This window comes from Aspergillus sydowii, assembly GCF_001890705.1.
Source record: "Aspergillus sydowii CBS 593.65 unplaced genomic scaffold ASPSYscaffold_7, whole genome shotgun sequence".
Taxonomy (NCBI): Eukaryota; Fungi; Ascomycota; class Eurotiomycetes; order Eurotiales; family Aspergillaceae; genus Aspergillus; species Aspergillus sydowii.
This window is the reverse complement of record NW_024467865.1, coordinates 413,920-438,029: the sequence shown is the minus strand read 5'-3', so window position 1 is coordinate 438,029 and position 24,110 is coordinate 413,920. Positions and strand designations below refer to the sequence as shown.

The window sequence follows — 24,110 nt, the reverse complement described above, 5'->3', positions numbered from 1 at the left end:
GCTCCTGGGTGTTGGTTGATTGCGGCTTGCGGAGGTGGAAGTACTTTTATAAATTCACGAAGTAATGGTGGACTTTATGGACAGCCCTCTTTACCTAGACTCCACAACCTGTTGTTGATTCACAGAATAGAACATTCTTCTATTTGGTCCCATGGCAAATATTAAATATTTGTTGTTCGCCGAGCTACTAAATTTTGTCTCTTTAAGTCCGACAACGTCATTGTTTATCCTGAACTCCAGAAAACCTCAAAAAATGTGGAAACTTGATCTTCTAGCCCAACGCCTTCGCTCAAAAGCTTTGATGCTGTCGAGCGAACACGAAAAGGCAGGAAGGCGCTGTTGGTAGCTCTGACTTCATAAGGGAGCTATTGCATCTCTCGAGGGCCAGTATCAGACGTCATACTGACGACCGTGACGGCCTCGGCCAAGATGAAGTATAACTGCTTCCAGCTCCAATGTTATCTCCTGCTTAACTCACAATCCTTAGCTTCTGAATCTCATTACACAAATTAATCAATTGTCATCATGGAGCCAGAAACGCAAAAGCCCTCTCGCGGACCCCAATCCCAATTCCAAACAGGTGAGCAAGCAACAAGAACACAATACATTGAGGTCACGGCTTCAAGTGCCATCTAACAAAAACACTCAACAGGCCATGAAGTTCCTGTTCAACAGCAAAAGAAGCCGGGTCTCCAATCCCAAATGGAGAACCCCCAACCCACATCTACGCAGATCCCGTCCGAGGACCAAGGATATCAAACATACAAGGCCGCAGGCAAATTAACAGGGAAGAAAGCAATTATCACCGGTGGCGATTCTGGGATCGGGCGTGCGGTCGCGGTTCTGTATGCGATGGAGGGCGCGTCGAGCCTGATCACCTATCTACCCGAGGAAGAGAAGGATGCGCAGGAGACGAAGAGGAGGGTAGAGGAAGCTGGACAGAAGTGTTATCTTCTAGCCGTGGACCTGCGCACCAAGGAGAACTGTAAGAAGGTCGTTGAGACGGCATTGCAGTCGCTGGGTGGGATTGATATCTTGGTGAATAATGCTGGTACGCAGCATATGATTGATGATATTAAGGATTTGGATGAGTGAGTTATTTCCGAGCCCATTTCTTCTCGGCAAAGGACTATGAATTGTTCTAACGGCATTTCCTACTACAGGGCTCAGTGGGAGAGCACGTTCGACACGAACATCCACCCCGTTTACTACATGTCCAAGTATACTCTGCCGCATTTGAAGTCCGGCTCAACCATTATCAACTGTGCCTCAGTTAACCCATACATCGGTCGGCCCGATCTTCTGGACTACACAGCGACCAAGGGCGCGATAGTTGCGTTTACCAGAGGGTTGTCGAATCAGCAATGTAGCAAGGGCATACGGGTTAACGCCGTGTGTCCGGGACCAGGTATGTCAAGGGAGACTTTTCACAGCCGTCTTTACATTCCGAGCTAACAATCGGTTAGTCTGGACGCCTCTAATTCCAGCAACCATGAACACACCCGCGATCGAGCAATTCAGCGGCACGCCGATGGGTCGCCCGGGACAGCCCAGCGAGGTAGCGACTTGCTTCGTCTTCCTCGCTAGCCAGGATAGTAGCTTTATTTCTGGACAGAGTTTGCACCCGAACGGGGGCGTTGTTTTGAATGGTTAGAATACCAATTTGTGTGCGTTGTACAGAGGATGCGTTGTTGTTGGATTTACTGTTTGTAAGCGCGGATCCATCCTCGTCGGCGTCATGTGGCAAAGGCAATGGAGGGAATGGACAAATGCAATACGCTGTACCTGAACATCTTCGGGATTTGCCCCAATTGCATAATGAGCAACATCAGTCTCAATTGTACCGCGTAAATCCATAACGTACATATCGCCACGCATTTCTAGAAAATCACCTGACTTTTCGTTTTATCGCCAATATATATCTTGCCGTGTGACGTAAACCACTCGCGATTCTGATAAACCAGGTCTTGAATTCATTATATATTTCAAACCACACTTGCAAAAAATCAATTGCATAAAACACAAGAAAGACATCAACACCCAATAATCAAAATGCCTATCCCACTCTATTCGGACAAAAGTCAAACCAAAGACGCCTCTACAGATAGCACTCAATCCTCGGTGCAGAGGAACGCCAACACTAGCGGCGACAACACCACAACCGCCAGCTTCGCAGGAAACAGCTTTCCTACGGCTATTAATGAACAAGGTCAACCTTTGAGCAAAGAGGAGGCCGATCGACTCTACGAGGAGCGCATGGAGGAAGAGTATGCGAAGAGAGAAGGCGGTGCTTAGGACTTAGGTTGAGTGTTTGACTCACAGCATGCTGTGGCGTACATATGCTTACTGAAGGATGGGGCCCTGAAACGGTTGTAATAGAGCGTATATCTAAATATACCATGTATTTACTACTTGATTATGAATGTGAATATAAATATCGTCGATAAATCGCGCATACCGGTTTCTACGTAAGATCGCTAGCAAGTCCACCGTAGAGGAGAATAAATAATAGAAAGTGCCACACTCGGTTTCGAACTCCTGTCGCCAGAGGAAGCAAATCCGCCGTTTTAGGTGAAACTTAGCTAAATGTAGTCGGGGAGTGCAAAAAAAAACTGGTAGCTTCTCTTTGATTGAGCGTGTCATCCTTAGTGCAGGGGCCATGCTAATCTTCTCTGTATCGTTTCAAATTGACCAAATGCCCGAAGGCAATAGGAGACTGAATTAATTGAATGATATAGCATAATTCCGAAGCATCGGGTAGTTGTGATTGGCGGGTGCGGATGTGGCCCGTGCGTGAAAGAACATCAAAATTGCAGTGGCAGCCTGAGGCGTCCTGTATGGGCTGGGTTGCTTCCAGTTTCAGGATTGCAGTTTCAGGCGAAACGAGGCGAACCGGTAGCCAGAAATCGTCGCCTGGATCGAGTCTCAATGATCTGCGAAGCGTACCAATCGACTGGGCCCTCCGACAAACAGGTCAGTGCGCGACGATATGGAACGGCGGTGCGTCTTGCGCATGTTGCGTCTGGGGGACACGGAGTAAACCCCGTCTGAGGGTTGATAGAAAGTAGTACCAGTACTAATCCCCAGTCAACGCTTCAAAAGTTGTCCGCTAATGTTAGAAAATAGGATAAGTCGAGGCCGTGCCGGATATGATAATGTCCAGGGTCTTGTAACTCATTAGCTCACGCAACAAGGGGTTGTTTTGATATCAGTTTGGATAGAGGATAAAGTTTCGCTCTACCGGAATTATTGTGTGCCCTCTTGATGATGCTTTGGTCCTGAGTGCGAGAGTGGAGCTATGTTGGGCAGTCGTCCCAGAGTACAGTGGTCAGTGATGCGTACCACAGTATGTCCTCCTCTTTCCCAGAGAGTGCTTGATTGACATCCTTGACCGAGTTCCTGGGTCAAATTGCCCAGAGCCTGGCGAAATCCTCGCCCGTGTCGATCAACGTTTCTACCGTTTTCTGCCGTGATATTCGCCCTGTCCGACGATTCACCGAGATGAGACGGCACCACCATACCCACCATCGAGTGCATCCTTGAACCCTAATTAGGAATTGCGAGACTGAGTTGACCACCTTGGAGGCGAGGAAAAAGACCGAAAACCCAGATCAACAAGACCTGACCATTGACGACACACACAAATGTAATCATGCAGCGTGAGAGCCAATCACCTTGAATTGATTGGTAGCTGTGCTCACTGCCTTTGTGCGTGGTGTTGAGCAGATCATTGTTCGCTGACAATTCTGTTGATGGTGATTGGCTGAGTGGGGGTGGACGCAGCGAGGCAAAGAAAAAAAGAAACAATTGGGAACACCAAACGTGCACGTCCATAGCTCGGAATTAGCAAGACGGTGAGGATAAATATCTTGCGTCTTCTGCTCGATTGTTTTCCCAGAAATTTTCAATCCACTACTTGCAACCCTCTACCCGACATCCTTTTGACGCTCGGTGCTGAAGATATCCTTCGAGGTTCACTCCAGCGCAGTGACGTCAGGAGTCCAGACCCCGAAGCTCCATTGTTCCTAATTTGGACGATTCCAACGGTCAGCGCTGCAAAGAAAAGGCCCTGGGATTGCTTCCAACACAAATAAGGAAGCCAACCAACGAAGATACAAGATGGCCCTCTTATTTATCAAGCAAAAGCTATTTCCAGAGAGACGTGTGAAATCCGCGCAACCAAGCTATAGTTCGTCACTTTCACAATGAGGTGGCCTGGGGACAGAGGGTCGCTAACAGTCGCATAGGAAAACCGTTGCTCGCGACAGAGGAAGAAGAAGACGACTCTGCTACCATTACGAACAGCAGCAACGGAAGCATGGATCGGGACGTAGAAGGTCAACAATCTAGATCATATGGGTCGTTCCGCGCTTCGTCGCCCTCACCCTCCAACTACGATGCTGAAAGCACAGGCAGCGGTAGCGCGCGGGCCCGCATCGACCCTCGTATCGTCTCCGATGCCATTCTAGGTCTTTCGGACGGCCTGACTGTCCCCTTCGCCCTGAGTGCTGGTCTCTCAGCGTTGGGAAACACAAAGGTTGTCGTGCTCGGCGGGCTAGCAGAGCTAGCGGCAGGCGCCATTTCTATGGGTCTAGGAGGATACGTCGGAGCGAAGAGTGAAGCGTATGTTTTTAATTAATCGATCCCCACGTCAATTGCGTCGAGATATTAACTTTCAGCAGAGAGTCATACCAGACCACCGTCCGCGAAACCGAAGACCTCATCGACTCCTCACCCGCTGAAACACAAGCCATAGTCTACGACATTTTCTCGTCGCACGGTGTCCCCGAAGATGCAATCGCCCCTATAAACTCCTCTCTACACGCCTCACCTGACCGACTCCGCGAATTCCTCATTACCTTCCACCACAAAGAATCCGAACCGGACTGCAACCAGGCCTGGACGAGCGCGATCACTCTAGCCCTAGGATACTTCATTGGCGGGTTCATCCCGCTTGTTCCGTATTTCTTTGTCAGCCATGTGATTTTCGCACTGTACTGCAGCATTGCGGTTATGGCCGTCACATTGTTCGTCTTTGGTTATATTAAAACGGGTGTTGTACGAGGGTGGCAGGGCAGCGAGAATATCTTTGCTGGAGTTAAAGGAGGAATCCAGATGGTTGTCGTCGGAGGCGTCGCTGCTGGCGCGGCAATTGGACTGGTGCGGTTGATAAATGGAAGCGAGTCCTAACCTCCACACTCCTCTTGATATCCCAATGTGACATTTCCATAATATCATAGCATAGCATAGCCTGGACCAAATAGAAGTCTCCTGTACAATAGTTATACCCACCAAATGCACAACTCCGTGTAATCCGCATAAAGGTATCCAAAAGAAAGAGTCTATGTTCTCTGAATAAGAAATTTCCCTTTTAACTTCAACCCCAATCAAGCAGCAGAATCATCCGCAAGAGCGCGCCCAACCAACTCCTTACTCTTCCCACTCAACTCCATCCCCAGCGCCAATTCCCTTCCCCTCTCACTCATCTTGGCCCAAGTCCTCCTCAAAATCCCAATAACCTTCTCCTCGTCATACCCACTCTGGAAATCCTCTAGCTGATCCTCCAAAAACACAAGACAGGCAACATCTTCAAGAACCTGCACGTCTGCATCTTCCCCGCTGGACTTCAACCCCTCCTTCCTTACGAGCGCCGCAACCCGTTCCGCAAAGGGCTCGTCATACCCGGCTTCAATGCAGAATCCACGCGCAATCTCCGCCTGCCGCCGCGCGAGGTGGCTGCGCCAGCTGTGGTACCCGATCTTTGTGGCCGGGAAGTCGGTGCGCGGGACTTCCCAACGACGGAGGTGTTGGGCGCGCACGGCGAGGCGTAGAGTTTCGGAAGCCGAAGGGAAGCGCAGGGACAGGTATTTTGTCATTTTGTTGGCGTAATGAAGTTCGTAGGGTATTGGGGATTGAGATTGAGGCGGGGTGACTTGTTTAGGGTCGGCGGAGTGCGCGGCGTCGATTAAGGTGAGAGCCTTCTGGTAAGGGTCTGCCATTTTGATGATTTGGTGTTGCTAGTTGCTAATTGGAGGTAGCGGGTACGTCGGAAGTATGAGGGAAGGGATATTGGTCGTGTTAAGAACTTATGAGGATGGATGAGGAAGTCTTATATACTGTGGTTGCGATTGGCGGAGACTTGCCCCCGCTTTACCTAAGGCTACCTTATCTATCTTGAGGGGGATGCAACATTATTATGCTATCAGAAGTTCAGAACGTACGTATCTACTCAAATAAGAGCGAGATTGATAGATATATTTGATTTCTATCTATCTGCTTTGTACTGATCGCCGCTCAAGCGACTCTGAATAGGCGTCCTTCGCTATCGTAATGCGCCGAGACAACAGTAGAAAATCAAATAGAAACCCGACCAACGGATCCAGGGTCCATTAACACAAAATGGGAAAGAAAACATTACAGCATTTGATGTTTTTGCCGTTCAGAAGACGCAGGGAAGCCAAAAAAAAAAAGAAACCTTCCGCAAATGAACCAAGCCCCAAACGCCGTCCGATCAAGTAAGCCGGGTATATCCAGCACCGTGATGCAAATAATAAAAAAAAAATGTACTGAGAATAAGTCGACAACAAAAATGTGGTCGAGCTTTGTATATCATATCTTACCACTGTAGCCAGCGACAATGCGAGCAGTTGCAGTGAATCTGTAGCGTAGCCATACTCGAGGTATAGTAGAAGAGGGCGTGAACGGGAAGAGATGAAATATGTAGTCTGCTTTTGACCCGCAAAGATCCCGTCATAGTTGTTCACCTCGCACCAATCCCGAACATCCCGACTCCGTAGCTACCCCCTCTGTCCGGAGGCGCAGGAATTTTGGAGACGTGATCCTTCAAACGGAGGATCAGTATTGATAAGCATTATGCAACCGCGACTCATACCTTCTTCCGTTTTTTCTTCCCACCTCCTTCACTATTCGAATAGAACCCGCTCTCATCATCATCATCCGCATAACCCTCGCCGTATCCCACAAAGCTATTGTCATCATAATTCCTCTTGCGGCCTCGGCTCGGGCGACTTCGCTCTGGCTCAGCTGATATAGGTGTTCCATTCGGTTGTGCGGCAGTTCGAACAGAACTTTGAGGAGCAGCAGGCTTTTTCGCAGCTTCCCCCGTGTTTGTATTCTTCGTAGGCTTGTCATGACCTAGCACATCTTCCCAGTAATCGTTGTTTGGTACCGGCCCTGGTTCCATTTTCATAGCTTTCATCTGTAGATTGTGTAGTGCTGAATCCATATCTGCCACCTTTATTTCCTTGCCAAAAACTTTCTGGTTTTGCCACTCTTCTTCGGGCCACATCATCATCTGCCGGAGCCCACCAGAAGATGAGGGGTCGTGCTTCACCGCTTTATTTCTTCCAGATAGACCTAAGCCTTTCAGTTTGCCCTCGTATGACTTCCGAAGCCGATTGATCTTCTCTCCCGTGACAGGGTCATTTCTTGCAACCGATCTTGCTACAGGTCCTAAACCGTACAGCGAGATAAGATCGACTGATGGGTCTGGTCCAGTCGCAATATGGGCTGTAAAGTTTCGAAGGCGATTGTTAACAAAATTTCAATTCAAGCAGAGATTGCAGAGCATTGTGAGATGTATGTGGGGTAACAACACCACCAAGGACTGGGGAGCTCTTACAGCTTTTGCAAAGATGGAAAGCGGACGAGAATTCTTTCTGCAGAGATTCTAAGCTCGGCCAATTGGATTTAGTGTGCGCTGATGGTTCTGTGTCAAGCTCCATGGCATCGCCATGGAGAACTTGGGAAGAGCCGCCCATCTGTGCAAAGTCCCGCACCCCTGTTCCTGTCTGAGGGGTTTCCAAATTCCTGTCATGATCTGTTCGCCTGTATTCTGATTTTTGAGTCGGCGCAGCACTAGCACTAGCCGGGGCAGGCGCTCCTGTTTCTGATATCCCTGTACCGAACGACTTATCGCTATGGTCTGGGTCGACGCTGCTGGCTGGGGTTGGAAAAGAGTTTGTTATGCCTGTTGTTGGCTGCTGAGAGGTCTGAGTAGACATGGGTGCGGAGGAAGGCGGAGATGAGAGGCTAGCAGGTTGTGATGTCGCCTGGTTGGGTAATGCTTGCATGGATGCGAAATCGGAGGCATTGTTCGGAGCGCTTACCGACATCAACGGAGGCGATGTCGGCGTCTGGGGAATCTGGTCTGGCGTAATAGGCGGTTGTAAACTGTCTTTAAAAGATGTGAAGGGAGCGGGAGATGATGGTGAAGGGGGCCCTGTACGGAGTGGTGCCGAGGGGGTGCGATCGGACATAGGAAGTTTTTAGGAGGAGGGAGGGAGGGGAAAACGGCGGCGGAAGTCTGGATATCCTAACCCTGTAGCCCCACGAGAAGACCTCAATCGGGAACTTGCAAGGTTATGACGGATTACGGCAATCTCAGACCACGGGAACGGGAGGGACAGTCGGTCGAGGTTCGCTCGAGCGAGGTTGGGACGACCGTCTTAGAAGTCGCACATGCCAATGAGACCGCTCTGAACGCCAGCAGAGTTGTCGCTAAAGTGACGATACGATCGAGGAAGTCGAAAGACAGGAGTGTCGATAGTCAGTGGGTTGGGGATGGTGGGCTGATGATGACCCTTTGACCTGCGCTATTGAAGTGAAACCAGCCGGGACTTGAAAGAGATGTTGGATGACGGCAAGAGGCCGGAGCGCACGTGACGAGCGCCCTTTCTGGATTCGGAACTTGGAGGCGTCAGACCCGCTTGTAATTTCACGGTAATCATATTTCATACTCACGTAATATACCGTCCATATGCAGAGTCTTTGTTCGCCACGAAGTGCTACTTTGAATCGTGCTTGAGAAATGTAGATTACCTACGTTTTTAGAGATAAAGGATATATACTCCATTCGGTCTTTCTTTCATATATATATATTGGCATGTGCCTACTTTGTCCTCTTATGATTGGTAATGTGCTGTCGCGGTTTGCATCGCAAGCTGGGTAGTGACATCTGGAATGTGGTCTGCCAGCGAATCCATCAATTCCAGCTGTTCCTGCTGACTTAATGTTCTCCCCCTCCACGGGTTTGCGGGATACTCCCCGTTGAAATATTGAGAGTATTGATCTCCAAGAGTATCGACCCAACTCATTGGATCCGCTGTTGCGTCTGGATAGGCTAATGGTCCGCCCGCGGTAGTCGAAGAGAGTGAGAAGCTAGGGTCCCAGCCCGGCAACCCAGGAACAACTGAGGGAAATGAATTAAAAGGAGTTGATGGATCGAAGTTTAAGTCTGACCCCGATAACAGTGTATCATTAGGTAGCTCGAAGCTTAATGAAGCCTGCGTTTCGGGTGCTGCCTCTGGTGGGACGCTGGAATCCCATGAAGGGACCTCAACGGCTTTGACGGGATCGTTAGGAATATATGGTGCAGTTGTTGTAGGTGGGAAAGGAAACGTTGGATCTGCTGATGGGCCTCTGGAGAAAGTACCAGCAGATGCAGTTTCACCGACTGAAGAACCACCCGCTAGGAGATTTTGCGAGTGGATTGAGGCTGCGGTGCTGGCGGGGCTTGCTATAGATGGTGGAGATTGCACGTCTTGGGAGGATCCTGGCGTTGGATGGCTGGACGGGTTTGAAGGTGAGTGAACGACAAACGATTCTTCAGTATTATATGCCCTGAGACACGCGGCGATTAAATTCTCATAGAGCATGCCGGCTGATCTCACCCCTGGCCATCGTTCTGCAGCTAGCATGATGCCCTCTAATGCTACTTCAAGGCTGCGCTCAACCTCTTTCAACTGATGCTCCTTTCTTATCTCAGGATAGGAAAGAGACCAAAGGATAGTGTTCAGTGCCATAAAGAGCGACTGGGTAAATATCCAAGTCAAATCAACAGATCCAGTCTCAATCTGCTCCCTGTGCATGAAGACATTGAACACAGATGCTTCATAACAGCGCCGTGCAGCGTAAACCGACGGTTCTGGGATTTGGGGGGATGGCCGATACATGAAAACTATCATGGTATTCAGCCGGCCTTGGAACCTGCATGAAAATCATAAGTAAGTTTACTTAACGGAGAAAAATGAGGAGAATGCTTTAGTACCATTTTCCGCTCAAGCCGCTACCCCCATCATGGGTAGGACAGGATGCTACCCACTGATCTAGTTTGGCAAGCATTTGTGAAAACCATGGGTCATGGTCGTCAAGCGGAGTGTCTCGTTTATTCAAATAAAGGGTTCGTCGAATCTCGAGTTGCAAAAGGCGCATTTTGAAAAAGTGTATGGCAATGCACTTGGGAAGAATGGGTTTTGCATCAGGATGGATTCCCTCTCGAGTAATATACTTATCATCCACTGGCTCGAAGAACTTGACGTGGATATGATCATGACTGACCGAATAACAACTCGGGCGACCCAGACTGTGCGAGAGACCAAATTCCATTGACGTAGCAATCCAAAACAGCCTTCTTCGCATGTCCACTTCCAATGGATCTAACTGTTTTCCGGTGCGCGACTGCGTTATTGTTGCTTCTTCAGTGAGACCCAAATCCTGGCATAACTTGATCGCCATGCCAACAACCCAGTACGCGGCAGTTCGTGTGGGTGTTAACAGAGAATATTGGGCTATTAAAACCAGACACTGTAATGATTTGAGGTCCATTCTTCGGAGAGAGGCCTCGAGAAACGGCAATGCGGCGAGGTAATAACTGTCCGCCAGGCCTGCATAGGCTGTGCTCATTTTCTGCATACTTATTGCAATTACCATTCGCAGTTGAAAGTTTTGACATGGATCATTAGAACCATTGAACACCTCCTCCACCTCCTGGCGGAAGGTGGGGATGTGCAACGTTGGAAGCATGGCTTGCGCTGGACAGATGGTTAACTAAGTAAATATTTCAGGTAAAGGAGTTTCAGCGTACCCTTAACGGTAAAGACATCGATGAGTCTATATGTCACATGCTTAAGGGGCAAATCGGGTTGGGCTATGAAGCTGATCATCGGGTACACCTTGGAAGTTGGTTTTCCACTCTCTTGGGTGAATGCGTCCTTAATTTTTTGCGCAGTAGACTCGGGAACAACATCTTTGATGCTCTTCGAGTGCGTATTCTGCTTAGCCATTTCCATGACCAAGCGTGTGATTGCGATACCACTTGATGGACCTAGATATCTGGCCTCATCATGTTCTTTGAACCGAATGCGACCGGCTCCACGAACTATCAGTTCTGCATCGGCGGCCTGCTGAAAGTCTCTCTCCTCCTCCTCGAGCTCTTTCTCCAGTCTACGGGCAGTTTCACGTAATTGGACGATATACGTCCTTGGTATTGTACGCTTCCGGGCAGAGTCGTAATATACGCATTGTGCGTTGGTTCGATCGCATGGACCGCATTTTGGGATCCCGGGATCACATTTGGACTTGCGCTATACGAGTTGTTAGTGAACCGCCCCAGGACTAATGGAATAGATGGCGGACCTGTCTGCACCTGGTACATGCGGCCAGTGTGTGTGCGATTCGACCGTCGAAGCTAGGGCTGGACCCGTCAGTTGCTTTGGATGGTGAAGTCTCCCATGGATTTGTAAATTGTGGTTTTTGAGATGCTGGATCGCGCTGGGACGCCATGGTTCTTTATGAGGGTGCAATAATCGATCGGCCAGAAACAGTCGGGGGTGGGCGTCGTAAAGCAGGCAGTATCTCTCCTGTTTTCCATACAGCCTCTGAAGTTGCGATAACTCTCTCTCAGTTTAATCTGCGAAAACGACTTCAGGTCAGGCCATCAGGCACAGGCGACTGTGTGATACGAATTAAAACCCGGGCGAAATTGCGATCTCGACATCGTCATGTTCGGTTCAACAAGGCTTGGATGCGCGGCGTCGTCGAAGGAATGAACGAGGGTCGTACGAGAAGCAAGGTGCAGTTGACCCCTAGGGTGAGTTTCAGGGCATCTGATCGCTCGATTGCCGGTGTGACTAGCTCTGGTTGACGTTTCGGGGGACGGAGGGTGGTTGTCGCGAAGAGGGACGAAGTTGACGGCCTTGGGTATGGCCTGGGCCCACTTGGTGGCCGATTTGATCGACACAGATCACACTCGAGGACAGCTGCTGAAATTCGCCTGTGGCTGACGAAGTGAAGCTGAATGCAAGATCGCAAAGGGAAGTACAAGGCCGACTGCCGGACAATTATGGAGGAGAGAAAATCTACGAGGCTAAAGCTTGCTTCGGGGCACGTCGAAATGATGAAGGGGAAACGGCCCCAACTTAAACCCAACCGCTAGGCCAATGAAGCCTTGCGCAGGTATACGTAATCGCCAGGTGGGATTTGAGCTGCGTTGACACATCCAATGCAGCATACTGTAGATTCGGATCCAAATCAACATCAATGTATTTCTAGTCTGACCTCTGCAGCTCCAATTCACCCGAGTTGCCTAACAACACTGTGCTCGCAGTGGAGAGACAGCCGGGCAAGCACTGCCAGGACGCGATCTAGGCTGCTCTTGGGGGCGGGGTGGTGGGGTGAAGGGAAAGAAACCGTGGAATCTGCGCGTCCCGGTATCACTCGAATCCAGATGGCGTGCGCTTTGTTCTGAAATGTTTCCAACGCGTCCACTTAGACATGTTCTTAGCGTGGTTTGGGCTCTCTTTCATTCCTGGTTCCAAGGGGGCTGTGTCGTCTCTTTGTTCGAGCTGTCTATAGCCCGAGGAACGAAGCTATCACGTGAAAAGACCCTCCTTTGGTGCTCGTGACATGCCATGTTGAGCCTAGCGTGGCGTTGATGTCGCGGGGCAGTCTCTTACTCTGTTCAGTTTGGCCCAGATTTATTGCTGTTATTTTATTCTGGTTATTCCAGTCCATTGCTTTATATCTGCCTCCCTTTAAGGTTCTGTTGTATCCAGCTGCACCGCTCCCGACACTGCTTTTCCAAGGTATGCTCTGTCTGCGGCTTAAACTTGGTTTTGGCCTTGTACTGGAGCTGCGCTTGAAACTCACCATGTGCCGAACAGGAACTATTAGTTCATCGCCCCTCGAAACACGCCCGGCCCTCTCTACTAAACCTTGTTTATACTGATCTGCAATGGAACTCGAATCTCGTCCGTTCTGATAGCAGCACTGGTTCTTGACTTTTCAGACTCCGACTTTTATCCAACTGCATCATCCTGACCTGAGCGATCCATCTGATCTACCTATAGCCTGAGCCACAGTATATACCCTAAGCGGTGAGTGACTAGTAATGATTCTCTTTATCTGAATGTATACTTCCAGAGCCTGAGTATTATATGCCTCTATACTTTGCAACACACCAAGTTCCGATGGAAATGATCCTGTATTTTGAACGTGTGAAAAAGCCACGTCTCCATGGAACATCAACAGCTCAACTATCCTGTGAGCTCTGTACTGATGATGGATTCATTCGCAGGGAACATGTGCAATTAGAATGTCCGATCCCTCGTTCTTGGATAGACCACTGCTCAAAGTCAGTCGGCCAGTCGCCGCATGCTCAAGATGTCGAACAGCCAAGATCAAATGCGACGGGAAGCTTCCCGCTTGTTCTGCTTGCGAACGAGCAGGGAAGACAGACACTTGCTCGAGTAGCGATGAATTTCCCCGGGGGAAAGAAAGGAGCTATGTTGGTTCCTTGGAGGCTTATTGCGAACGCCTCGAGAGGAGAACCGCTGAACTTCGCCAGCGGAAGGAAATGCTCACCGGCGGTGAAGGAGGCGTCATCCACGAAAGCTCAATAACTTCCACCTCGTCTACGGGCTCTGTCACTCACGCACATCGCCAAGAGGTATCAAATATAGATGATCTAGTCGGAGACTTTGGCTACCTGTCGGTTATTCCTCGAAAGACTGATTACTGCCTCTACTGACACCAGATTCAGATCTGTCAGTGCGACATCAAGAGACTTCCAGGGTATTACATCCAATACTTCCTTCGCCAACCTGCTTCTATCTGTTTCTCTTGGCGAACCGATCCCAAGATCTTCACCTCGACCGCTACCACCGCGATCCGAGATCACTCCAATCATACAGCATTATTTTGACACTTTCTTTGTCCAGCTGCCCTTCTTTCAAGAAACAAGCTTCTGGGCCTCAGTCGATACCGTTTACCAGAATGGGGCACACTTTGCGAAACCGTTTGACAATTGGATCGTGCGGATGGTGCTAGCTACTGCGTATGGTTCCATGTCTAACGCATCCATGGATAGCAATCACCGGAAGGCCATACCTCTTATCCAAGAAGCATTACAGTATGCTGAAGATGTCCTTCGCCCTGGGACTTTGGTTGGAATCCAGGCAATAATGCTTCTTGCCCAGTATTCTCTTGTCGACCCAGCCCATTTTCGGACATGGTACCTTGTTGGTATGGCGGCCAGGGTGCTCGTTGATCTGGGGCTGCACCAAGATCATCATTCGGAAACTGTACCCGCCGACCAGCAAGATCTTCGACGTCGTGTTTTTCATTGCGTTTACTCTCTTGATAGGTATTTGCCCTTTTACCGCGACTGACCTGGGTTGACCGCGCGCTAACTGGGAAGTCCATAGGGCTACGAGTGCAGCTATGGATAAAACCTTCTCTTTTGCTGATGACTCCCTGAATGTCGCTCTCCCGTCTTGCGCAAAAGCAGACCAGAGCTATATATTTTCTCGCAGTTTGGAGCCAGCCTGGAATATGGTCAAAATCAGACGTATACTGTCTGGTGCTTACGAAGAGAAGTACTTTACTGCCATTGAGTCATCCTCCCAGACCCTGCCATCAACCTGGGTACTTTATTCGCAAGCAACCGAATGGCTCAACAACTTAACCACAAACTCGTCCCAATTTCTCCACACTTTATATCGCTTAGAGTTCCTATACACAACCATCATTATCCTCTCGCCGTCAACCCGCCACCCCCCGCCTTGCAATTATAGCAAACTACTTCTCTTCAACCGCTGCATAGATTATGTCCGGCAACTGCACCAGATTCTGGAGAATCAAACGTCGTTGTTTATGATGACATCTCTGGAACTTCAGCGTGTTTATCAAACGAGCCGAAAGTTCATCAACATCCTCAGCCAGAGTGCCGACGTCCTAGTGAGCCCTGTCCCAGCTGTACCTCAGGTACCTGGCCACTGCCCTAGCCCTCCGATTTTGAAATTTGAAGACTGTCTACAGTGCCACGAGCGCGCCATTGAGTATCTAAACCAAGTGGGCAGTCTTCTTCAATACGGTTCTCGAAAGTGGAGTCTCCACCACCTGTTGCAAGATTTTCTTCAGCTGTCTACGCCCGTCCGCGCCCAATTATTGACCCCCACTGTGAGCTATACTTCGTCTTTACCGGCTTATATTCCTGAAGGACCTACAGTACTGGTCCCGGCTGATTACCAATATACCACTAACTTCAACTTTGAGAACTCGAGCCCAGAGAATTATACCTAGATAACTGGATTTGGAACGTGTTTCTGACCCCCTCCCACTTCCCAGGAAAAGTGCTTCAATTCTTTTTCAAGCTGGCTTGTTTACAGTCGTCGCGAGCAGCCCCTGCCAATGACTATTGCGATAAAAGCGCTTTGTTCTGAATGACCGTTTTCTTGCGCGGCAGGACTAAATGTCTGGAAAACGACAGCGACTGGGTTGTATACGGGAATATTCCAATTATTTGATGGGAGTTATAATATTGAATGTATACTTGTATTTTTTTCAGCGATTTACCGAAATGATACCCGATCTCTACAAAGAAGTTAAAAGCAAACTGTACTGGCTTAAGTTCATGAGAGATTTCTAAGAAAAAAAAGAATATGCATAAATTATTGTACAATGTAGGAGTGGTTGATAGTACAGTCCTGATCCCTCCCCGTGCGTCCAGCCAAAGTCTATATATGAACGAACATAAGTCCTTCCAACCCTCTAAATAAGAAATCATCGTAAACTGGCACTCCATAGCGACCAAGAGATCGATAATCGCAGCAACTGGCTTCACGCTTCCTCTCCGTCGATGTTACCAAGGATAGGCTTTTTCTTAGCGAGCTCTGGATCTTCGCCATAGCCATACTTGATCCACATCCGTTGCCAGAAGGGAACAGTCGGGGGTCGTTCCTCGCCAAGAACATACTCGATACCCTGGCCAATGCGTTGCGCACGAGCGTCTTCTTCGGAAGAGAGGAGGTAGCGTTGCATGCGGCTTGCGATGCGCGGGTCTAGGACCATGTCATTTGCCCATTCGCGCTCTCTGTCTGGACTGGTCTCGTCCGGCTTATGGACGGATTTGTGCCAGTCCTTCTCTTCGTGTTCGAGTTGTGTCTGTTGTTCATAGATCCCGGTGGTTGAGGGTTGGATAGCGTTGGAGTTGGTAGTGTCGAGGGATGATTCGACCTCGGAGTATGGCCGCGCGTAGGATGCTAGAACGGCTGCTGCGACGTCCCGGCCGACAGCGTCGGCGACGTGGCGCTGGTTCAGGTATCTGTAGATTCTGATTGGAGTGTTCAGGAAGCCGAGGAGGTGCGGGAATGAGATAGGAGTGGAACCGTCGAGGGTTTGTGGCATGGATGGGGGGAGGTTTTGCGAGGAGTAGTCGACGGGCTTGATATAGGCGGGTGTTGGCCCCTTGGGCTTCTCTGGTTTCTTCTCCTCTTCCTTCTTTTCCTCTGGTTTGTCTGCGGATGTGGCATCTGCGTTCCCTTCGGTGGGTGCTGGCACTTCGGGGACTTCAGGGACTTCAACAACAGGAGGCTCTTCGGGTGCCGGCGGAGGGTCAATTGGACCAAGCCAACCCTCATGCAGACCGCGGATATACTCCTTCCAAGTGTGACGGCCAATGACCAGATCTCCCTTTGGACCGGGTTCATCTCGCACGCCAATACTCTTCCTTGCCTCTGCAACGACATCTTCCTTGGTGACCTCTTCAACAACGGTGCTCGTCTCGCCAGCCCGCCGTCTCTGCTTGCGAATATGCTCCGCATACGCAGCCCTGATATCACCTTCCCTCCGGCCCTCTATAACGTTGTAATCCAGCGCAGCGGCCACCAGAATCGGCTTGACGTACTCCTTGAAGTGGTCGCGGGCATTTCGAAGCCCGTCACCGGGCGGCGCAGCCAAGAACACAGTCAACTTTCTTCTCGTCTCTTCAATGGGCAGGGACTCTTTTGAGAGATGGGCGACGAGATCACACCATTTCTGTTGTGCGCGGCGCTTCTCCCTGCGGTCGTAGACGAGGGCTGCAGTGAAAGAGCCGGTTATAGTGAGAAAAATCATCCAGTTCCGGGAGGGCAGCTTGAAGCGAAAGTTAGGCAGTCCTAATCCAGGTATTTGTTAGCAGCTGGTTCCTAAACAACGTCAGAGCGCAGTGAATCTTACCCATCATTCTCAAAGCTGGGTTTTGCGGTTTGGGCGCGCTCTTTGCGGCCTGGCCGGAAGCCGGTGCGGAGGTTGAGGAATCCGCCATGACCGGGGGAGAATAGAGGTATATTCAATTATCGGAGATGAAGGAATACACGTCCTAGCACAAGGCGCATTGGATTTGCCGGCCCTGCGTCACTACTTGTCGTCTTCAACCAGCGGTGCTTGGGAAAAAGTCGGGATCCGCAAAGCTACTCGGGGCCTGGTTTTTCCGTCATGCCCGATATCTCAGGCACTAATAGGTTCCTTTCATTTTGTATTGCTGCGATGAATGTTTCGAAGTTTCACATATGCTGCATTATGCTGAGATAAAATGCACAAGAACAGCGACTGTCCAATAGATGTTCAGCCAGCAGGACATGATGTCTGATACAGAAGACATACTCGGATGCCAAGACTAATAACGCGCTTTCCCTGATTTGGAATCGCAGGGCCGGGCCTGCAAGGAAGAATTACCGCGGAGGGAGAAGCAACAGACATTCTTCCTAGCTGTCCACTCTCAACTCACTTACCCTGGGCAGCTTCTCAGACAGGACGATGGCCCAACCCCTCAGGCGAGGCATGAGGACCCTCACATGGACGCGAGTCCTCCCCCGCCAATCGCGACAACCTGCGTCATTGCATCGCGGAGCACAAGCAAGATACGTCCAGATTCGTGCCGCACCCACGGAACGACCTGCGGCGGTCAACGGGAGTAACTTGCCCATTGTTGATACCCCTAGCTCGGCCGAGTCTGCTGGTTTGTGATATAATTACTGAAGGAGAAACCAGTGTCGGTTTGCTAATAAGTCATGGGAATGCAGATGCGCGATTCGACGTCGTCGGAGCACCCTACTCGTTACTATCAGTTTCGCTTTCGGCCTCGCAGAACCTCTATACACGGCGGGGAACACTTGTAGGACTGAGCGGAAAGGCGGATAATGTGAGGTGATCGACTGATGGTTCTTGCCTTTGCATTAATTGACTGGTGCTGGTATAGGTGATCTCAACCTTGAGTGTCTTGGAGCCCTTCCGCCGAGCTCCCGTTGGTGTGCCATTCCTATATCAAAAGGTACTTCCTTCTCCTTTCATCACAGAAATAAGGAAATTAATTGAAGTCGCGCAGGTTTCCTCTGCTAGCCCAGTTACTGCTCTTATTTCCACTCGGTCTCCCGTTACGTCGTTCGCCGTTGTTCATCTCAATGGTTCCGTGGACTGGATGGTGGCCCAAAGACGCGCGCTGCTGGCTTGGACTGGTCGTTCGTTGACTATTCGACCGACAATCAACACAAGTCTGGTTCGTACCCGAGGTTACGTGGAAAGAAGCGCGGCTGCTAATTTTACTAAAGAGTGTCGCTCATTGGGGTAGCTCCGAGGTCACCGGAAGAGGATTGCTTGCATTGGTTGGAAGCGGTCAATTATATTCCGTTGAGCTAAAGGCTGGTGAGCAATACGTTGTTCATCCTAGGTATGTATAAGTTTTGTCTGTCATTCTACGATTGTGGGTGCTAAAACTTCAAAGTAATGTCGTGGCCTACTCCATGGGCTCCAATCCCCCTCGCCCTTACCGCTTCAAGTCCACGACCTTGAAATTCCAGGTCCCAGGACTAAAGAGCCTGCCGGCCTTGGTTCAAAACACACAATTCATCAAAACCATGGCGGATACAGATGCGTGGAAGACAGCTATGAAGGTTTTCCATAGACTGCGAACATGGTCACGGAGGACGATTTGGGGAGACAGATTATTCCTTCAATTCCAAGGGCCCTCGACAATTCTTTTGCAATCTCGCGGAGCCCGAGTCAACGAGATCCTGAGCAGCCGCGAGGTTGATGAACTTGCTAGTGCGCCCCGAGGCCTGACAATTCTCCCGACAGAATCAGCGGGGAAACAGCAAGCAACTGGCGCGGAGGAATCAGCAGCCAAGAACGTTCCTGGCTCAAGGACAATTGGGGACATTGAGCAAGAAATTGAGGGCGTTAGCCAAAGTATCGCGGTCCTCACTAAGGAAGGAAAGGTGACATTTGAGAAGCCAACCCAGACGAGCTAATCAAAGGCTCTGAATTTGCCCATTTGTATTTCACTCATTGCAGGATCAATGTACTATAGACATCTCATACAAGCCAGTGTGGTGGCGTCCTCATCCAATATTTATTTTGTTTACCTCTGCCTATTTATTTTGTCTCTGTCTATTTTAACTACTGGGCATTGGGTGACGCGGGCCTTTATCCAACAATAATTGGAAAAATAACGAGAAGGACGGTTTACATGATGACCCACTAAGTATGGGTTTGGCGACAGTGCATAAGATGAGGTCGTCACCATTGATTTAATGGGGGATGGGCACGGAAGACACGGAAGTAGGGCATGGCCGAAAACGCGCGACATCTCGAAACACCGAGACCCCGAGTCTTTTTGCTTGCCATGCAATTCGTTGCTAAGTTCATTTTCCTAACTGTGTCGGAATTTTGCTGAAAACTTCGTATGTAGGTTGTTGACACTGATCCGTCTCCGGCGCTCCGCTGCGCAGTGGTAATGGCTCAGCCCCAAAGAATCCCACCCTTGCTTCTGGTGCCAAGGCTCAGCATCGAATCATGTCCTGTCGCAAGGACTATTCCAGACCAAGCAAAACGTCAACCCAACCGATAGGCAATGAGACTGCTTCCGCTTGTCGCTTGATCGCAAATAGCTCGTCCTTCATGCTATGAACGCGACGCTCTGTCCGCGTCGGGTCCACGAACTGGTAGACTTGCAATAGGTTCAAGATGCATAATCTGTCTAGCAGCGATACAGTGACCGCGGACAATTCGTCTAATACGCCTCATCATACTTCACCTACCAGCAGTGATATTGGTTTACACTCTCATGATGCTGCGCTGGACGAACGGCGACACTCGCGCATAGAACCATATTGGGGTTGTTCCACATTGGGGGCGGAGGATTGGGACTAGGGTATAGGGCGTGAGATATCAATTAGTTATACAAAGTAGGAATAACCCTATTGGATGGAGGTTGAAAAAATGGCCCTGCACCGTTGCGGGGCTAAAATCATGCATCATATAATTGACTATCAGCGCCATAACGCCCTCGCTTCAACAATACAGATGCAAAAATGCATAGAACATGCACCATGTACCATGCATGCAGCTGCAAAAACAAAAAAAAAAAATAAAAATAAAAAAAAAAGGAAAAGAAAATAAGATGGAATAAAAAAGAAAAGAGATCAAGAAAAATAAAAACAACCATGTGAGACAGAACACCACTCCATAACCATGGGGTATGCCAGGTAAACATAACGCAAAAAGCCCAGATGGAAGGGCCAAACCACTCCATCTCCAATGTCTCAAACCAAACAGCAGAAACCAGTTCTGGGTCTTTCTTTCAAGTCTATACCAAAACACCAGTCCGCATGCTCTGAACTGTCTTTACTCCGCAGCCCTTAAGCTTGCTCAGCTCCGCGAGGCTGTTGATACGGACCTGCGACTCTTCATTGCTCTCTAGACTTTGGTCCAACTCGCAGAGACAGTCAACGATAGCCTCTGCCTTCTTGGCACCAACACCCTTCAGGAGCTTGATTTGGCTGACATCGCGGGAGTTGATAATGGAGAGGAGGTGGATTGTCCGGGGGGAGGGGACTGACTCGTCGTCTTCTCCGTCTCCAGGAAGTGAGTCTAGTTCGGGGCTAATCTTTTGGGCCTTTGTGCGCTTCCGGCGCTTGGTCTCTTCAAAATCATCATCCGAGTCTGCTACGCATGACTCGTGGTCTTCGTAGTCTGCGTCGACATCCTCTGCAGGTCGTTTAGTGCCTTGTTTTGATGACGGAAGTGACAGTATGCTACCCAGTCCCTTCTTAGACTCTGTCGCCGGGGTACTGGTGGTCTCGACGCTCTGACGGGACTTTGGCACCATGCGCATTTTTATGTTGTCGATTTTTCTGACGAGCTTCTCGTTCTCGGGGAAGAAGGGAAGGGCTAGCTGGTACATCTTTAGCGCCGAGGCGTCCTCGCCACGGCCTTGGTGCTGTTTTGCCATGAGTAAGTATGATAGACCCTCTGCTCTGGCATCCTCAGATCCCTCGATGCGTTGCTCTAGAAGTTCTAGGCGTCGCTGGACTTGATCGTTTAGCTCGCGGACCTGTGTTTGTCTTGATTTTTCGCTGACTGCGCGAACGGCTAGTATTTCTTCCACTTTCTTCTCCACTAGCTCCTCGATCCTGGAAGAGATGTCCCCTTGATGTTGGGGAGGAGCTTTTGGTGGCTGAGCCAGTCGGCTTGCTTTTGCAGACCGCGATCCCGGTTGCTCCGAGCTTAGTGATGGCCGAGTTGGAATCTCGGGCTTTTTAAATTGAGCTGAAGTTCTTGGGCGTGGCTTGTCTGAATATACGCTGAACGCCTTTATTGGCTTGCCATCGCTGGGTTTTGAGGATTCCTTGTCTTTATTAGCAGCGAGGTTTACATTAACAGAAGCTGTCAATGGCCGAAGGGGTTGTCGTTGGGATGCAACTGATGGTCGTGGCGCGGGTCTCGGAGGTCCTTTGAAGATTGGCTCGTTTTCTACTTCGCGCAACTCAATTTTCTTGGTACGGTTGGCGAAATTAAGTGAGCTTATTGTGTCCAAATGGTACGATCTAACCGGCGCCAGGTTCAGAATCATTACGGTCAACCCATTGTTCTGACCTAACGAGAGGATTCTGGTCATCTTGGACTCCCTGTATGGGATCCGGTGATGCTTCTTGGTGATTGCTTCCACGCATTGGGCTAGGACGAAAAGGCTCTTGTTGATGCTTGCGGATTCCACCATGCGCTCCTTGTCATTGTCCGTTCGACGGTTATCCTCCGAGCCGGCAAGATCAATGGCAGACGCATGGCTGACCCGGGTCTGGCCTCCGGTTGTTATTGCGACCTTCACGCAGAGAATAGCATGGGACCGAGACGAATGCGCGTTGAGCTGTGTGTCGTCAGCTGAGCTATCATTTACTCAGGCGAGGCACCGGAGAACAAACCTTGGTAGCGGAGGTAGATCTGTTGATATTTGCCTGGTCATACAGGGTCTCAAACTCTTTCAAGGTATGACATGGCCTCTCCGTCAAGCCTACAACTACGGTCTTCCCACCGTTGTCCCTAAGCGGCAAGCCCGCCATTGTTCTCTTCTCCGGAGGCTCAAACAGATCAAAGACCTTGTCATTGTAAATTTCATAGTAGCTCAAGGACACGCTGACTGAGGTTTCTCCGTCGTTATCCTTCTCCATCTTGCGGCTTCGTCTGTATATGCTACTCAGGAGACGGGGAATAACACCTCTTTCAGCAAGGCTTTTACCGCCCCTCATTGTGTGCGTTTTTCCAGTTCCAGTGACGCCATATGCGAAAAGGGTGACGTCGAAGCCGTTGAAAAGATGCTTGATGGTGGGAGAAACTGCCAATCCTGTCAGCATACCATGAACCCAAACGTCAGACTGCACATCACGAACCCTCCGCCTCGAAGAGCTCCTGCTGCGATGCCTCCGCTTCGTACACTGCGTTGAACTGAAAAGAGTACTCCTCATTCTCGTTCTTCGGGTTCGGAATACGAACGAGCGTATCCCTGTCCCTCAACGCCGCCAGCTTCGATGTATCTTGACTGTTTCGATCCGTCTTGCTAGACAGAGTGTGCTTGGAGCCTGTGTGGAGGATAACATCCACATCTCTCTCCGATTTCAACAACGGTCTAACCCGAGCAACTACCCGTACACTACTCATTGTGAACTCGGTCTGCTCAAGCTCTGAAGGATGAAGGCTCGCTGTGCGCAGTACGCTGTATCGTCTGGTCCCGGTCCCTTGACAATATCTATCGTCGCATCGGAATAAGGAGCCAGAATTGACCTGATGTTTCGACTCGCAGGCAATGCAAAAAAGACGCAAAACAATGGTACGATTCGTCAATGGTTTGAACCAAAAAGGGGACCAAAAGAGGGCTCTGGAAGAAGAAAAATTGAGAATTGAAAAGACGCCGAAAACAACGCAAGAAATGCACGAGGTGTCGGAGCGAGATCGAGAAGATGGCGGCTCTCTGGAGGAAAGATTGAACTGGAGCTGGAGGCGTTGTGGTGCGAACGGTGCGGTGGGCGTTGGCACGGCAACCTCGAGAATGAACACCATAGATCTTGACAGTGTATTTTCGCCTCGACGACATCGATAAGACAAATCTTGCTGATTTACAGTGAATTCAATGAAGAGCGGAAACTAATAATGATTTTGTTTTGAAACAATACGGAATAGCAAACTGTTATAGTAAACTAAACATTGCTATGCTTCAATATATCTATATATATATATATAGGGAGTCGAGAGGCATATTCCAGCCTCTCTAGACCCTAAACAGGATTTACCGTTTCAAATTTTCCAGTAATGTAGTAGCCTAATATCCATTAGACTCCCAGGGAATACGATACAGGAAGACCTATCCATATCGATGGATATGCCGAGCTTCACCTACTGCACACCGCAATTGTATATTTCGAGGGCGACAAGACGAGAACCAGGACATCTCGGACGCAAGAAAAGAAAGCAGCCACATGTCCCCAAATGTATTTGTGTCAGGAATAGCTCCCACTCAAACCCAAACGTCCAAAGGGTTGCCTGGATCTCGAAGAGTGAATTGATGTTGATGTGAATCGGTTAAGCTGCGGGGCCCTCTGATTGGCGCAACGCAAAGGCCACCGTTACCCGACCTCCCACTTGCTGAAGTTCACCTCGGGCTGCATCTCATCATCTGCCTCCAACTCCCACAATAGAAACCTCCCTCCCCAATCCCTTCGTCG

At 49.7% G+C, this 24,110-nt stretch overlaps 10 protein-coding genes across 10 annotated transcripts; 4 read left to right on the top strand and 6 right to left on the bottom strand.

The window, feature by feature from the left end:
• Nucleotides 1-525: 525 nt before the first annotated feature.
• ASPSYDRAFT_154285 (oxidoreductase, short-chain dehydrogenase/reductase family) lies at nucleotides 526-1,654 on the top strand (the record flags this gene model as incomplete). Its single annotated transcript, XM_040842353.1, has 4 exons — nucleotides 526-580; nucleotides 653-1,091; nucleotides 1,164-1,408; nucleotides 1,467-1,654. The coding sequence occupies 4 exons, from the start codon at nucleotides 526-528 to the stop codon at nucleotides 1,652-1,654; spliced, it is 927 nt and encodes a 308-aa protein (XP_040701264.1).
• Nucleotides 1,655-3,285: 1,631 nt separating this feature from the next.
• On the bottom strand, nucleotides 3,286-3,854 carry ASPSYDRAFT_46604 (uncharacterized protein). Its single transcript, XM_040847271.1, has 2 exons — nucleotides 3,393-3,854; nucleotides 3,286-3,344 (listed from the first exon to the last, which is right to left on the bottom strand). Exon 1 carries the CDS (start codon nucleotides 3,832-3,834, stop codon nucleotides 3,547-3,549), a length of 288 nt encoding a protein of 95 aa, XP_040701263.1. The 5' UTR covers nucleotides 3,835-3,854; the 3' UTR covers nucleotides 3,286-3,344; nucleotides 3,393-3,546.
• Nucleotides 3,855-4,119: 265 nt separating this feature from the next.
• Nucleotides 4,120-5,190, top strand: ASPSYDRAFT_154340 (VIT1/CCC1 transporter family protein; the record flags this gene model as incomplete). Its single annotated transcript, XM_040842361.1, has 3 exons — nucleotides 4,120-4,189; nucleotides 4,248-4,623; nucleotides 4,683-5,190. 3 exons carry the CDS (start codon nucleotides 4,120-4,122, stop codon nucleotides 5,188-5,190), a joined length of 954 nt encoding a protein of 317 aa, XP_040701262.1.
• Nucleotides 5,191-5,387: 197 nt separating this feature from the next.
• On the bottom strand, nucleotides 5,388-6,083 carry ASPSYDRAFT_69624 (DUF4202 domain-containing protein; the record flags this gene model as incomplete). Its single annotated transcript, XM_040850480.1, has 1 exon — nucleotides 5,388-6,083. The coding sequence occupies exon 1, from the start codon at nucleotides 5,997-5,999 to the stop codon at nucleotides 5,388-5,390; it is 612 nt and encodes a 203-aa protein (XP_040701261.1). The 5' UTR covers nucleotides 6,000-6,083.
• A 359-nt stretch (nucleotides 6,084-6,442) lies between these two features.
• ASPSYDRAFT_46601 (uncharacterized protein) lies at nucleotides 6,443-8,624 on the bottom strand. The gene is made up of 3 exons (XM_040847270.1): nucleotides 7,643-8,624; nucleotides 6,893-7,530; nucleotides 6,443-6,841 (listed from the first exon to the last, which is right to left on the bottom strand). The coding sequence occupies exons 1-3, from the start codon at nucleotides 8,277-8,279 to the stop codon at nucleotides 6,761-6,763; spliced, it is 1,356 nt and encodes a 451-aa protein (XP_040701260.1). The 5' UTR covers nucleotides 8,280-8,624; the 3' UTR covers nucleotides 6,443-6,760.
• Nucleotides 8,625-8,924: 300 nt separating this feature from the next.
• On the bottom strand, nucleotides 8,925-11,583 carry ASPSYDRAFT_154312 (putative C6 transcription factor; the record flags this gene model as incomplete). Its single annotated transcript, XM_040842357.1, has 4 exons — nucleotides 8,925-10,008; nucleotides 10,070-10,832; nucleotides 10,886-11,384; nucleotides 11,437-11,583. 4 exons carry the CDS (start codon nucleotides 11,581-11,583, stop codon nucleotides 8,925-8,927), a joined length of 2,493 nt encoding a protein of 830 aa, XP_040701259.1.
• A 1,731-nt stretch (nucleotides 11,584-13,314) lies between these two features.
• On the top strand, nucleotides 13,315-15,381 carry ASPSYDRAFT_32608 (uncharacterized protein; the record flags this gene model as incomplete). The annotated part of the gene is made up of 4 exons (XM_040844990.1): nucleotides 13,315-13,341; nucleotides 13,376-13,788; nucleotides 13,835-14,443; nucleotides 14,505-15,381. 4 exons carry the CDS (start codon nucleotides 13,315-13,317, stop codon nucleotides 15,379-15,381), a joined length of 1,926 nt encoding a protein of 641 aa, XP_040701258.1.
• A 537-nt stretch (nucleotides 15,382-15,918) lies between these two features.
• Nucleotides 15,919-17,383, bottom strand: ASPSYDRAFT_154761 (Tim22-complex subunit TIM54; the record flags this gene model as incomplete). Its single annotated transcript, XM_040842394.1, has 2 exons — nucleotides 15,919-17,234; nucleotides 17,296-17,383. 2 exons carry the CDS (start codon nucleotides 17,381-17,383, stop codon nucleotides 15,919-15,921), a joined length of 1,404 nt encoding a protein of 467 aa, XP_040701257.1.
• A 254-nt stretch (nucleotides 17,384-17,637) lies between these two features.
• ASPSYDRAFT_1053446 (AIM24 family protein) lies at nucleotides 17,638-19,523 on the top strand. Its single transcript, XM_040839838.1, has 6 exons — nucleotides 17,638-18,076; nucleotides 18,141-18,259; nucleotides 18,317-18,388; nucleotides 18,443-18,613; nucleotides 18,666-18,784; nucleotides 18,839-19,523. The coding sequence occupies exons 1-6, from the start codon at nucleotides 17,875-17,877 to the stop codon at nucleotides 19,362-19,364; spliced, it is 1,209 nt and encodes a 402-aa protein (XP_040701256.1). The 5' UTR covers nucleotides 17,638-17,874; the 3' UTR covers nucleotides 19,365-19,523.
• A 962-nt stretch (nucleotides 19,524-20,485) lies between these two features.
• Nucleotides 20,486-23,389, bottom strand: ASPSYDRAFT_204846 (kinesin family protein). The gene is made up of 3 exons (XM_040843871.1): nucleotides 22,782-23,389; nucleotides 22,317-22,726; nucleotides 20,486-22,261 (listed from the first exon to the last, which is right to left on the bottom strand). The coding sequence occupies exons 1-3, from the start codon at nucleotides 23,047-23,049 to the stop codon at nucleotides 20,702-20,704; spliced, it is 2,238 nt and encodes a 745-aa protein (XP_040701255.1). The 5' UTR covers nucleotides 23,050-23,389; the 3' UTR covers nucleotides 20,486-20,701.
• Between the last annotated feature and the right edge of the window lie 721 nt (nucleotides 23,390-24,110).

Coding starts and splice junctions, on each gene's coding strand:
- ASPSYDRAFT_46604 (XM_040847271.1), bottom strand. CDS start 3,834: ATGGACGTGCACGTTTGGTGTTCCCAATTGTTTCTTTTTTTCTTTGCC.
- ASPSYDRAFT_46601 (XM_040847270.1), bottom strand. CDS start 8,279: ATGTCCGATCGCACCCCCTCGGCACCACTCCGTACAGGGCCCCCTTCA. Junction 7,531..7,642: donor TTTCCATCTTTGCAAAAGCT/GTAAGAGCTCCC, acceptor GAAACTTTACAG/CCCATATTGCGACTGGACCA. Junction 6,842..6,892: donor GGAAGAAAAAACGGAAGAAG/GTATGAGTCGCG, acceptor CTCCGTTTGAAG/GATCACGTCTCCAAAATTCC.
- ASPSYDRAFT_1053446 (XM_040839838.1), top strand. CDS start 17,875: ATGGCCCAACCCCTCAGGCGAGGCATGAGGACCCTCACATGGACGCGA. Junction 18,614..18,665: donor CGACAATCAACACAAGTCTG/GTTCGTACCCGA, acceptor ATTTTACTAAAG/AGTGTCGCTCATTGGGGTAG. Junction 18,785..18,838: donor CAATACGTTGTTCATCCTAG/GTATGTATAAGT, acceptor AAAACTTCAAAG/TAATGTCGTGGCCTACTCCA.
- ASPSYDRAFT_204846 (XM_040843871.1), bottom strand. CDS start 23,049: ATGAGTAGTGTACGGGTAGTTGCTCGGGTTAGACCGTTGTTGAAATCG. Junction 22,727..22,781: donor GGAGCTCTTCGAGGCGGAGG/GTTCGTGATGTG, acceptor CAGGATTGGCAG/TTTCTCCCACCATCAAGCAT. Junction 22,262..22,316: donor GATCTACCTCCGCTACCAAG/GTTTGTTCTCCG, acceptor GACGACACACAG/CTCAACGCGCATTCGTCTCG.